At 38.5% G+C, this 15,013-nt stretch overlaps 1 protein-coding gene across 1 annotated transcript in view; it reads left to right on the top strand.

Annotated features, from left to right (window-relative positions):
* The window catches only part of LOC126248623 (probable C-mannosyltransferase DPY19L1), a 224,541-nt gene that overhangs the window by 110,171 nt on the left and 99,357 nt on the right, over positions 1–15,013 (top strand). The window contains exon 8 of the mRNA XM_049949793.1: positions 3,989–4,213. Within this exon, the coding sequence (XP_049805750.1) occupies positions 3,989–4,213 (225 nt within the window). The remainder of the gene's footprint in view (positions 1–3,988; positions 4,214–15,013) is intronic.

Below are 15,013 nucleotides of genomic sequence, written 5' to 3'. Positions count from 1 at the left end.
ATTCTGTTTAAAAATTAAATGACATTCAAACCTGTATTGCTCCTCTGCTCATCTCTCTTTGCGTGTGAACTGCAGCTGACCACATCACTGCAGGCTAGCTGTAACAGGTGACTGGCCAGTGCTATCTAAGTTAAATGTGCCAGTAAAGCTGTGTCCCGTATTATCACTAAGTTGATGTGCGCATAAAGCACAACACAAAACATACCCTTATTATCATATTTAACAGTAGTCTAGACAGCTTGGCTGCAGTCCCACGTGAAACGGAAATCCAATGAGGTTTCAGCAAACACAGAAGAATACATAGTGCAATGTTTACATCAGGTTTATTCTTATGATGAATGGATTATAGTTCAATAAATGTGGCAAATTATGTAACAATCATGTAAAGACAGCAAGAAAATGTGATCCAAAGGGAAACATTTGCAAAGGAGGCTTAATTCATGAATACAAGGTCTGTTCAAAAAATTCTGGATCATTCATAATTTTGCACCAGTGGTGTGTTGAAGCAGTTGGCATCCTTGCACGTGCCTGTGCTTAATGTGTAACTGCCGGAAGTTTCATTGTTGCATGTCAGTTAGCTACTGTTTAGTGCTGTATTGAGTAGAACTTTGTGCTGCACAGTTTGCAAATTTCTCTACATAACATTTTGCACAAAACTCAAGAAAACCTTTACAGGGACACACCAAATGATGCAGGAAGCCTACAGTGATGAGTGCTTAAGCCATACTCAGTATTACGAATGGTTCACATGGTTTAAAAATGGCGGGACAGAAGTTAAAGATGGCCCTTGTTCAGGATTCCCTTCAACGTCTACCGACGACACTCATATCAGGAACGTCAACAAAATTGTGCATGCCAGTTGAAGACTGTGTCTGAGAGATTGCAGAAGAATGTTAACATTTCAGTTGGATCATATCAGAAATTCTGACACAGCATCTTGGAACGCATCGTGTTGCCGCCGAGTGTGCCCTACAGCTGATGAGTCAAGACCAGAAAGACTTTCGCCTTGCAATCTGTGAAAGAGCTTTTGGATTGTGTAAATGAGAACGAGATGTTCTTTAAGAGAATAGTAACTGGTGATGAGGTGTGGGTCTATGGCTATGATGTTGAGACCAAGGTTCATTCTTCACAGTGGGTCGGGAAAGGTTCTCCAAGACCAAAAAACGCTCATCAGTCAGGTCAAATTTCAAAGTCATGATGATAGTTTTCTTTGACGTTGAAGGCTTAGTTCATCATGAATTCGTGCCACAGGGACCAACTGTTAATTGACAGTACTATCAGGATGTGTTGCAATGCCCATGAGAAAATTTGAGAAGAAAAGGGCCTGAAATGTGGCAAAACAATTCATGGCTATTGGATCACGATAGCACCTGCACATTCATGCATTTTAGTGTGTGACTGTTGCACAAAAAATGAAATCACTGTACTGCCTCATCCTCCATACTCCCCAGACCTGGCCCCTGTAGACTTTTTTCTTTCCAAAGTTAAAAAGTTTGTTGATAGGTTGGAGATTTGCAACAATATACGACATCAAAGAAAATTTGCAGATGGCACTTCGCGTGATCCAGAAAGAGGCCTACCAAGGCTGCGTCCAGAAGTGGAACGGTGTTGGGAGCAGTGTATCAATTTTAGAGGAGAGTGTACCGAAGGAGACCATGCACAATAAGTAAATGGTAAGTGTAGAAAAATTTTGTGGCCGAAGTTCTGGAATTTTTTGATCAGACCTTGTACGGGGAATGGTCACCTGAAGACTGTATGAAGAGTGACAAAATTAAGTTGATCACAATAGCTGCACCTGCAGTTGTAAGATATTTTATTTAGAAAATGTGATCCATGTTGGCCTTATTTAAGTATATCTTCAATCAGATAAACATTTAATTGGTCTTACTTGAAACTGCTATTACATGAGATTGACTCTGGTCCTGTTTTTTAAATAAAGAATAACTAGTGCTTTGGCAGCTGCTTTAATTGTCATCACTTATCTTTGGTTGTGAGAGTCATAGTCCCGCTCATGGAGATGTTAAAAAGTAAGTTTCTTTGAGCAATGATTGACTACAGATATCCAAAGATCAGCAGAAAAGTGTTATCCAAAGATCAGCAGAAAAGTGTTGGAAGGATATGATACCTTCAGTTAACTAAAGAGAATGTTTTGCATAAAATACTGGTAAGGATATAAGCAAAGCAAATTGCATTCGTGGAAATCTCTGATTTTTGAAGGAATTGGATAGAAAAGCAATATTGCAAAGAAAAGTGTTAAATGGTAGAATATTTAGATCAGCCATTCAGGAAAGAAGATAAAGTATTTTACCCGTGAAATGAGATACATTAAAGGGTCTTTACAAGAAAATAGCTAATCAGACTCAGAAATGAAGGATGAATGCAAGTATAAGAGAAATGTCAAAATTTTGACATATGACTATTTGCACAATTTATCTTAGCTCTTTTTTGAGAGTGAAGGAATTGATGGAAGTTGAATGACTTTGGGCAATATGGAATGTTTCGCTGCACTGGCAGCTCTAGCTAGTAAACAGTACAACATTATGTAGCATTGTAGTAGGCAGGACAGTTGTGAATGCAATGTTGATTACTGTGTTCTGTGTGCCCTGTGATAACAGGCAGCAGTAGCCATGAAGCTAGACAGCTGTCATGACAGAGAGAGGTGGGGCAGTGGTTAACCCACTGGACTCACATTCAGAAGGACGACATTTCAAATCTGTGTCCTGCCATCCTGATATAGGTTTTTCGTGATTTCCTTAAATCACTTCAGACAAATACCTGGATGGTTTTTTGAAAGGGCATGGCTAACTTCCTTCCATATCCTTCCATAATCTGTTGGAACCAGTGACCTCACTGTTTGATCCCCTCCCCCAAATCAACCAACCAGCTGTTGTGTACTTATGGTCCCAGTATCCCCTGCAAAATGGCCAAGTTATATTGTGTGTTTGAACCCCCTCAAATCTGATAGGAGGAAAGCTTTTAATGAGATTCATCTTCACTGGTTACCTTGTCAGTTGCTTTAGTTGCGTTTCAGCCACACGTGTACTACTACTACTACTACTACTGTTACTGCTTCACCACTGGCTCACAGGTTGCATGTAAATAGCAGAAAATAAGTAAAACAAATATTTTTCACTATTATTTCTCTTTCTTTGCTATAGCTGATACTGTTTCATATTATCACATTCTATTCGTTGTCATAATAATCATCTATATGTACACTTACCAGCTGCAAGGCAAGTTCTTGCACCGACTATGTATTTCCTTTGCCATAAGATTGTCAAACATCTGAAACTTTCCCACAAATCCAGTCAGTAATAAAAAATTGCTATAGTTGTGTGCTGCTATACTCTCCAACTTTGCCAGTAGCTGTTAAAAGCTGAAATGACTAATAATAATAATGAATGCTCCAAATTCACATAAAAAATGTCACTACACTCATTTGTATTTTTGTTTTGTACAGCCATGGTAACTGGGCTGTAGTGGATTCATGGAAAAACAAAATGAACTTTTTGAAACATGAATTTGAACAAATGAATAAAATTTATGGGCCACACAATTATGCATAGTTTATTCATTATAAAGATTTTGAGGCAAAATTCTCAACATATAGCATGGATGACCAAGACAAATATTAAATAGGTGATAAAGTTTATGATTGTATCACACTTTTGGCTAATTGTGAAACCAGCAGAATATACTAGAGGACAATTGTTGCACTCACAGTATGGCAATGCATGGCTTTTGTAGGCTGATAAGTGCTGAACATTTATGTAATTTGTTGTGCGAGGAGTCTAAGTTATTATCAGTTGCATTACACAAATTTGTTTTTAATTTTTTATCTTTTTAATATAAAAATTGAATCACTTGTATGTGTGCATGGACATAGGTTTGTTGTTATCAGGAATTTCAAACTGAACAGAACCTAATTTAGCACTCTGTGTTTTGGTTGTGTTATGTTAACTCTGGCCATTTTCTGTTCTGTCCACAGCTGGGTCTCTCCCTTGCTATACTTTCCTTATTTGGAAATAAATTTCTGATCTGTTCACTGCTAACCTGCCTATTGATTTCGGTGGTATTGACAGTTAAGCATGTCAATATAGACCATTTGATAAATACTGGTTCCTTATTAAGGTTGTTTCTGGTGTTTCTCCTGCCATTTGCTGGGACAGTGCTGATAAAAACAGCAGTCAATTTTAGCTTTGGAATGGATGATGTAAGTACCCTTATCAAAATTATCTTTATTGTTACAATGTCCATTGTTATGTTCATTTAATTTAGGCTCTCAAAGCAATGGCATAATTTAGTAATTTGCTGATTGATTTATCCTTTCGTAAGTTTTTACTTTAAAAATACATTGTGTTCATTACATACTATTGACATCTTAACAATACAGCTATTATAATTTTTAAAGATACGACCTGATATTTGCTTGATTTATTGTTCATCATTCTGGTTAGATACCTAAAATAGGGTGGTCTCAAATGTCTAACAATATTATTTGAATGAGTGTAAAGTATACATTTTTGCTAGTTTATGTAAAATTTTGAGACTAGAGTGAAACTCACACAATGAATATGTAATGCTACAAATTATAGTCAAATATGTCCCAACTCTAAGTAACAAAGAAAATAAACTAGTACAGAATGCATTTTTCTGTGTCATTCATTGTATGTAATTGGAAACTATAATCCACTGCAGTCATACACACTTACCTATTCAACCTTGTACTGATTATTTGCAGATTGGTGATATATTGAATAATCATTGTCCAAAAAATTAAAAATCTAATAATAACACCACCAATGTGCAGTATGAAACAAACAAAATTTGTTGTTCATCTGTAGCATATTTTTTTCTTTAAGTAATACTGTAAAACTTTTGACACATTAGGACATTGTACTGGACCAGGACGTGATCCTCAAAGTTACCTTTTGTGGGCAATGCATATGTCAGCTGAACTACACAGGCAAACTTTGTGGCCTATCTCACAGCTTTGGTCTACAAGTACTGTACACATAATATAATTTAGCTCATTGCGCAGGGGACGGTGGGACCAGAGGAATTGCTAGAAATCAGTCAGTATTGATTTGTTTCCACTAAGTGTGAAACCTAGTCAGCAAACAGTATTGTTCACTGTAGCATTGTGTAATAGTATTTTGTATTTTGTAATTTGTTACAAAATATTAGTTTTGACTGTAAAATCATTCACTTTCACTTTTACTGCTGTAGAAACTCAAATGTGCGTGTGTTTCATATGCCGCTTGTTCTGTGAGAGTAGGTATTTGAGCATTTACATGTGCTGCCAGCACTCACCATATAAAGTACCAGGTCATTCTTGCCTGTAGTGCCTTCTCTCCTAATCTGCAAAGTCAAGAAGCTCTCCTGCAAACATTGCTCTCTACATGATATGGTTTGAAAGAGTAAGGAAATTACAAACTTGGTTGACATACTTCACCCTATATGTTTTGTCATTCCTCAAGATTTTGCATGTTATCGTGGCTTCTTTTGTTTTTTTATTTTTTTAATGAACTACCAAATTTATATATCTGTAGATTCAACATGTAATGGCCAGAAAGTATTAAATGTGATGTTGATAAAAGCTTTAGTTGGATGAATACTAAGTAACAGTGTATCATGAACAATATGCAAAGATACCAGAGAAACTATAGAAGCAGGAAAGAATACTGGAGTAAAATCATGTAGGAATTGAAATTATGTGTTACACAGGTTGGTGGTGGCTGTTCATATCATATAGAAAACGGCCTAGTTTTGTTACTTCTCAAGTATAACAATGCATAGCATATGTTGCAAGTTAAGCATACGTTTTATTACAGTTGTTGATTATAACAGTCATAAAGTTATCTTTTATAGATTAATATTGGCAAGTACTGGGTATTCTAAATCAGGTAAGATTATGGATATTTGATATGTGAGCTGAAAAAGTGGTAAAGAAGACAAAGCATAGTTTAGTTACTTCATGTCACTGTCATGTCCGTATGATATTAATATTGTGAATGACTGTCCTGAGCATTCTTAGCTGTGCCTGTTCAAACTATAGCACATTAGGAACAGTACAATAAGACTGTAAACTGCACAAGGCTCAGTTTAATAACTGATGTTGCTTTTTTGTTTTGTTTAAAATAAAGAAGTAGGAGATAATCTGCTTTGGTATGCGATTTGTGCATTCCACCAAGATTGAATTCTTTTCTAAAGTGATGCCAAAGGTTTTTACCTGTTATGATTAAGGGTCTTGACATGTATTTGGCAAGAGTAGGTTCAAATCCTCACTTTCACTACATGATTTAGGGTTTTCATGTTTTACTGTAACCGGTAGGATGGCAGATTGTGTCCTCCAAGATCATAGCTAATTCCTTCTCTTGTGCCCACTGAGCTTATCTGACTGGCACATGGAGTGCCTATGTTTAGTTCTTAATATTACCAGGAATGTTTCCTCAATAGTAGGACTGGAATAGTGTTTTTCAGCCTAAAGAGGACAACTGAGGACATTTTTCAAGAAAAAGTAGGAGCCCCCCCATCAGCTGTCATCAGCATCCATACAAGATGACATGGTGATTTTTGTAATTTTTTATTTATTCTATCACTCAAATCTTCATGTATCCTTCTGTGGCAGGTGGTGCTATATGCAGTGGGATCCTGTAACACTATACCTCAACAGTATCGAACTAACAGAATACAGAGAGCCACATTAAGAAATCCAGGTTTTGCACAGAACTAAATAGCATCTTCAGGTGTACCACAGGGATTGATAATGATTTTTCTTGTTATATACAGGGTGTATCACCTAAGGCTTGCTCCACAAATATTGTGGAAGTCGAAAGTGCTATTAATGTGTGGTTTTCACAGAATGGATTGGTAGTCAGGGGTTCGTATTGATAGCCAATAAACAGATTTATTACAGTATTATTACATACTTGAAAAGTGTGTTTCTTGTGCAAACATACACTTTTTAAATGGAACAATGCCTATTGTCATAACAGACTAAAATTAGAGTAAATTAGAATGCCAGTGCTGTTTTTTACAGAATACTAGTGTGTGTTGTTTACAAGATATCAATTTTAGAAAGCCCCAATACCGACACTTGTACAATACCTGTGGTAGCATACACTAAAGAACAGTGCGTACACTAGTTATGTGGATTCTGACCAGGTTGTTTCAAAATGACCACTGGCAATGGCAATACGCACTTCCAGTCTGGCATGGAACGACTGCTGCACTTGTGCTAGCATTTCAGCGGAGATGTCCGAGCGGGCTGCAGTAACATGTCATCACATATCTTGGGTGTATTTGGTATGTCCCTGTAGACAATGTCTTTCAGCTTTCCCCCACAGAAAAAAGTCCAGAGGTGTCAGATCTGGGGAATGGGCCGGCCAAGGTACAGGCACTCTGCACCAAATCCAGCAATTTGGAAACAATTTGTGAAGACATGCTGCAGTACTTCATGCACTATGGACTGAACAGTCATCATGTTGGTACCATAGGTTCTTCCTAGTCTGCAGAGGAATGTCTTCTAGTGTCTGTGGAAGATGGTCTGTTAGGAGACTATCCCACTATGGTTCACTATCCCACACTAAACAGTTACACTCCATGGATACTGATGTTTCATCTGACAAAGCCAACAAGGATATCAACAGACCAATAGTACATGTTTCAGTGGTTTACGTGGCCATGATTGGTAAATGTGGCTTCATCACTAAACAAGATACATGATACATCTGGAGTATCCTGTCTTAACACACATTTACAGAAGTTAACAAAATTCTCATAATCATTTCCATGCAGCTCTTGATGGAGACAGTCATGACAGGGATGGAACCTACGTCAGTGGAGAATAAGTAACACACTTGCCTGACTCACGCTACTTCCTCCTGTGATTGTGTGGGAGCTAATATGCAAATCAACTCCAACTGCAGCAAGAATGTTAATTTCCATCTCTTCTGTCATCACTTCTTTCCTTCTGTTATGTTGTCTAGCTATTACACTACCACTTTCATGTAACTTGTTGAAGAGGTTGATAACTAATTGCTGAGGTGATTGACATCTGTTGGGATATCTTGCCATATGCACCATGCAGCAGTGAACACTGGAAACCTGCAACAAACACCAGTGACATTCTAATTCACCTTACTTTTAGTTTGTTAATTTCAATAGATATTTTTCCATTTAACCAAGTGTATGTGATGAGGGCTAATAGAAATCCTTGGGTAATAGAAGAGAGATTCAATTTAATTGATGAAAGGAGAAAATACAAAAATGCAGTAAATGAAGCAGGCAAAAAGGAATACAAACGTCTCAAAAATGAGATCGACAGGAAGTGCAAAATGGCTAAGCATGGGTGGCTAGAGGACAAATGTAAGGATGTAGAGGCTTGTCTCACTAGGGGTAAGATAGATACTGCCTACAGGAAAATTAAAGAGACCTTTGGAGAGAAGAGAACCACTTGTATGAATATCAAGAGCTCAGATGGCAACCCAGTTCTAAGCAAAGAAGGGAAGGCAGAAAGGTGGAAGGAGTATATATAGGGTTTATACAAGGGCGATGTACTTGAGGACAATATTATGGAAATGGAAGAGAATGTAGATGAAGATGAAATGGGAGATATGATATTGCGTGAAGAGTTTGATAGAGCACTGAAAGACCTGAGTCGAAACAAGGCCCCCGGAGTAGACAACATTCCATTAGAACAGGGCTTCACAACATACGTGCTCGCGGAGCAAGCTGTGAGCAGCAAGGTGCGAGCACGGAGCAGTGCGAGCACGCTACCCCCACTACCGGACCAGAGCGGAGAGTGGGGAGAGTGACGTGGGGTACACAACAGCTGCCGCCAGTCGATGTAAATCCGCGGCCAGCTGCAGGGATATCACTCACGAATTATTACTGCGACAAATGCAACAAATAAAGGAGAATGTACACGTGCCACATAATTTTATTAGCTAAGTGTATGCCTCTACCATCTGTAGACACTGAAACTAAAGAATTCCACGACAATCCTATATTTTCAAAACTTTCTTCAACACTACTTAAAGTATCACCTCCGGTTGTAGTGTTCTTCATGGCTACTACATCGAGGAGCTCCTCCCTCACCTAAAGGTCTCTGTTAACACCTCTAATAAATATGACAAGCTGCGCTGTTCCAGTGATATCAACACTTTCGTCCAGAGCTAGAGAATACGCCATAAAATCTTAACAGATATTTGCAAGCTGGCTCTGGACGTCGTCTGCCATGTCCTGTATGCGACGCATAATGGTCATGTTAGATAATGGCAAAATCCGAAACTGTTCAACTTGAGATGGACACAGATGTTCCGCTGCAACTACCAAACATTCTTTTATTAAATCGCCATCAGTTAAGGGGCGCAGGGAGTTTGCTAAAAGCAAAGCAATTTTGTAACCCACTCTGAGAGCTGCCTCAGTTGACTTTTCTTCGTCGTCCAGATCTTCTTCGGATAGCTTCCTTTTATGTTTAATAACTTCCTGTGCATGATCTGGTCAATCACATTTTCCACGTCCGTAGTCTTTCGCGTGGTACGACATATAATGTCGCTGCAAATTAAATTTCGTAAAAGACTTCACCGTTTTGTGACATACTAAACATTTTGCAACACCATCTTTTTCAGTAAACAGATAAAATTCCTCCCAATGAGGGTTGAACTGCGAAAGCATGGTTGGGGTTACACAACGGCTACTTCACATGATTCTTAACCAGCAAAGTGACTGTTAAGAGCTGATGGTAGTACTTTAAACGATACACAGTCGGCGCGAATTCAATAGGCACGCTGCGGCCCTATTCAAACGTGCGCGCGCATTTCCCCTCCCTCCGTACTCCGCGACCTTGCAGCTGCTCGCGAGCACGTGCCTGAGCACACGCGAGTACTCGTGCTCAAAACCGGCCAGTTGTTAAGCCCTGCATTAGAACTACTGACAACCTTGGGAGAGCCAGTCCTGACAAAACTCTACCATTTGGTGAGCAAGATGTATGAGACAGGTGAAATACCCTCAGACTTCAAGAAGAATATAATAATTCCAATCCCAAAGAAAGCAGGTGTTGACAGATGTGAAAATTACCAAACTATCAGTTTAATAAGCCATGGCTGCAAAATACTAATGCAAATTCTTTACAGACGAATGGAAAAACTGGTAGAAGCCAACCTCGGGGAAGATCAGTTTGGATTCCGTAGAAATGTTGGAACACGTGAAGCAATACTGACCCTACGACTTATCTTAGAAAACAGATTAAGGAAAGGCAAACCTACGTTTCTAGCATTTGTAGACTTAGAGAAAGCTTTTGACAATGTTGACTAGATTACTCTCTTTCAAATTATGAAGGTGGCAGGTGTAAAATACAGAGAGCGAAAGGCTATTTACAATTTGTACAGAAACCAGATGGCAGTTATAAGAGTCGAGGGCATGAATGGGAAGCAATGGTTGGGAAGGGAGTGAAACAGGGTTGTGGCCTGTTCCCGATGTTATTCAGTCTGTATATTGAGCAAGCAGTAAAGGAAACAAAAGAAAAATTCGGAGTAAGAATTAAAATCCATGGAGAAGAAATAAAAACTGACGTTTGCCGATGACATTGTAATTCTGTCAGAGGCAGCAAAGGACCTGGAAGAGCAGCTGAATGGAATGGACAGTGTCTTGAAAGGAGGATATAAGATGAACATAAAAAAAAAGCAAAACGAGGATAATGGAATGTAGTCGAATTAAATCGGGTGACGCTAAGAGTATTAGATTAGGAAATGAGACGCTTAAAGTAGTAAACGAGTTTTGCTATTTGGGAAGCAAAATAACTGATGATGGTCGAAGTAGAGAGGCTCTAAAATGTAGACTGGCAATGGCAAGGAAAGTGTTTCTGAAGAAGTGAAATTTGTTAACATTGAGTATAGATTTAAGTGTCAGGAAGTCGTTTCTGAAAGTATTTGTATGGAGTGTAGCCATGTATGGAAGTGAAACATGGACGATAAATAGTTTGGACAAGAAGAGAATAGAAGCTTTCGAAATGTGGTGCTACAGAAGAATGCTGAAGATTAGATGGGTAGATCACGTAACTAATGAGGAGGTGTTGAAGAGGATTGGGGATAAGAGAAGTTTGTGGCACAACTTGACTAGAAGAAGGGATCAGTTGGTAGGACATATTCTGAGGCATCAAGGCATCACCAATTTAGTATTGGAGGGCAGCATGGAGGGTAAAAATTGTAGAGGGAGACCAAGAGATGAATACATTAAACAGATTCAGAAGGGTGTAGGTTGCAGTAGGTACTGGGAGATGAAGAAGCTTGCACAGGATAGAGTAGCATGGAGAGCTGCATCAAACCAGTCTCTGGACTCAAGACCACAACAACAACAACAACAACATGTTTGCACAAAAAATATACTTTCTAAGTATTGTTACAATCTGTGCTGTGGCTAACATAAGCCAACCCATCCTGTGAAAACCGCAAATCAATAGCAATTTCCATTTCCGCAGTATTTGAGGTGCAAGTTTTTTGTGATTCACCTTGTATAATGATATGACATTTTATACCCAGGAATCTGAACTAGTTCTTTGCTGATGGTACAAGTCTTAAGTATTAAAATCAAGCCGAATGGAGTAACTCTGACACTTCAGAATGTGTGTGTGTGTGTGTGTGTGTGTGTGTGTGTGCATGTAAAAATTGTTGACTGTGTCTGGGTGCCTGTATGTGGTTTGTCACTGAACTTGGGTAAAACACAATAAATTTAATCCTGCACTGCACAAGACCTAACCACACCTCTAGAAATAATGCATCAATGACATCAGTAAATGAAAGAAATACTCTGAATTCATGGGTGTTTATATTTTCAAATTATGATTAGTTCCGAAAATGAACTTCATAGTAGAGTAAATGTATAGTGAGTCTGGTGTTGGTTGGCTTGAACTATGCTCGGTACACTTTCACTGAGGTGTCTGAATATCTGTGGTGGAATGACAGCCCATTCTTCCTTAAGAGTTGAAACCAGAGAAGTTACTGATGGTGGTCGCTGGGGTTTGGAGCATGGGGTTTGGAGCTGAGTACCATTGGGTTCAGGTTGGGACTATAGGCAGGCTAGTCCATTTCAGGAATGTTGTTATCCACAAACAATTACCTTACAAATGCTGCTATATGACTGGGTGCTTTGTCATGTTAATACAATCAATTATTGTATCCAAACTGTTCCTGTGCTGCATGCAGTTTGCAGTACTTAGAGTGTGTTCATATCCTTTCACATCTAAGGTTTCCTTAAGCACTTGATGGCAGGTAACATCTCTAGACATTTACCAAGTCTGAACCCTTCCATTATGTTGCCACAGGGTATAGCATGATTCATCACTCCAAATCACTTGTTTCCAGTTGTCCTCTGTTCAGTGGCCTCACTCTTTACACCACATCAAGCATCACTTACAGAGATGTAAAACTACCGTAGGCTATCATAAGTCAGGGTAGAATATTGTAGTTTTCCTAGTAGCTTTGGTCGGTTAAGATCATAACAGCATTACCTGTACATTAGGTGTGTTGCATACCTGTTGAGTGAGTGTTACCTCATTTCGATTACTTTGTTTGCATATATGATCTGTCTCTTACAAGGTTCCCTAGAAACAGACAGCAGTGACCCATCAAGAAACTGAGTGAGAATATATAAAGGGCACTGTAACCCACAGAATATTTTTTCTCTACATAAGCACTTTGTCACACATGAGTGATTCATTCCACTGATTTCCTGTGATTTTTTACAGCCACCCTCCGCAGTGCTTGACAGTCACTGTCCGTCAGTACATGAGGTCTGTCTGTTCTTGGTTTAGCTGTGGTTGTTCCATCAGGTGTCCACTACACACTCACATTATCAACAGTCAAAATGGGGAGCTTTAGAAGGGCTTAAATGGCCCTGATGGATTTGTTACTCAGGTGACATCCAATGACCCGTCCACATTCGAAGTCACTGAGATCAACTGACCAACCAATTTTCCCTCTCTACTGACAACACAGTGCTACCCACCTTTCATGCTGGTGGGTTCACCTCTAGTGACATCTGGTCATTGCACATTATGTATCTTGTCCAGATAGTGTATATTGTGTATAAGTGTGTCATATTCATAATATTTTATTCAGTTTGATGTTAATGGACAGAAGTATGTGAAGTAGGCCAAAGCTAACTTTCTGGCACTTTTGTCACTAAAATTAACAATCATGCACGAACAAAATATTGCTGAATTCTTTGAGAATATCTACAAAAAACAGTTTGAAAGATATATATTTGACCCATTTTTGAGTATTGTTCGTCTGTCTGTGATCTTAATCACATGAAAAATTCTAAAGAAACTGATTCTTTGAAGAACGCATTGGTGATTCATGACTTTCTGCAGTAAGTAAAAGAGATTCACAGAGATGCTCAGCTGACTGCAAGAGAGAAGACATTGCCATCCACAGCTTATCCTCAAAACACATAATCACCTCCCAAATTATGTACTGAGCAAAGATAAAAATGATAAATAGAGAGAATGGGACACTTTTAGAAGCATACTAACAACAATTTTTGTGTGCATCATCTATGACTCAATTGCTAGTGGGGAAGGGCGAAAAATACAGATACAAGTATTCTCTGTCATAAACATATGATGTCTTCTATGTAAATATTGTTGTAATATGTGTAATTACTATACCAGAGCTTCATTGTACTAACTGTGTAAATTAATGTCATACATAAAAAATATCATGAATCTCAGCTGTTTTTGTGGCATTAACTTGATGGATGGAAATTCTGGGATAAATACAGTAATCATTATTTGGATTGCTAAATATACGAGGGTCATCCACAAAGTAAGTTCTATTTCTATCCGTGGCAGCACTACAATTGCAATTCCGAGCATGCGTGGCAGTTCCTACGACTCAAGGAGAAGACATGTACACCATTTTCAGATCGCCAACATGTGCTTTGTAGTGCTTTTTTATAATGTCAGCCGTAATTGAAAATGCCGCCGCGTATGAATCAGATCTGTGATTCATTTTCCAAATGCAAAAAAAGTTAAACCAAAGGAAATTCATCGGCAAATCTGTGAGGTTTACGGACAAAATGCTATGAGTGATTCAATGGTTAGAAGACGGGTCAGACTGTTCAATGAAGGACGTGATCAAGTGCACGATGAAGAACGAAGTGGACGCCTGTCTGTGGTTACTGATGAACTGGTTCACAGAATTGAAGAGAAGATTAAGCACAACTGTAAGTTTACACTTAGTGCCCTTGCTATGGAAGGTCATTGGGGGTCAACACTTCAACAATGATGACAAGCTGAAAGAACATGTTACCACATGGGTTGATTACACAGCCAGCAACCTTCTATGATGAAGGCATACAGAAATTGTGCCATGCTATGACAAGTGCCTACAAAATTTCGGAAGCTTTTTAATCCTTGGAAATGAACATTGAACAAAATGTACCCTATGTACATGTGAGATGCAACAAGGGATGCAAATAATATGTGGCCATCATCAACTGACCTGCGTAAAGTGATACATGGATCCAGTATGCAGTGATAAAATGTCCTACGAACATAAAATTAGATGCCTCAGTCTGCTTGCCTAGCTTTTGTTATCAAATACACTGCTTGTTCCTTGTAACTTAAATTCTGCTCTCATATCAACAACTGTGGCTTGCCAACTGTTTCAGATAGTTGTAACTAATCATCACTAGATGACATGAAGTAGTTGTTATTAACCATTGTGCTCTTCATAGTAGATGTCAGTATATTCAGTGCAGTATTTTCATTACAAAACTCACTTGATGGATTGTGGAATTTTAAATGTTGGCACAATTTCAGAGATGAATTGTCCTGTTCATCAGATATTCAAAATCATGTTTGACTGAAATGTCATCACCTTAATATAAGTGAACTAATCTTTGCTGAAAATAAATAAACAGCTGAGACATATCAATGCATTTGAAAACTATTGAACAGTGTTCACATTTGGCTGTATTGCTGCAATGTGAGTACCCCATGACATAT

This window comes from Schistocerca nitens, chromosome 3 (genome assembly GCF_023898315.1).
Source record: "Schistocerca nitens isolate TAMUIC-IGC-003100 chromosome 3, iqSchNite1.1, whole genome shotgun sequence".
NCBI classification, from domain to species: domain Eukaryota; kingdom Metazoa; phylum Arthropoda; class Insecta; order Orthoptera; family Acrididae; genus Schistocerca; species Schistocerca nitens.
This window is presented reverse-complemented; position numbering and strand designations above follow the sequence as displayed.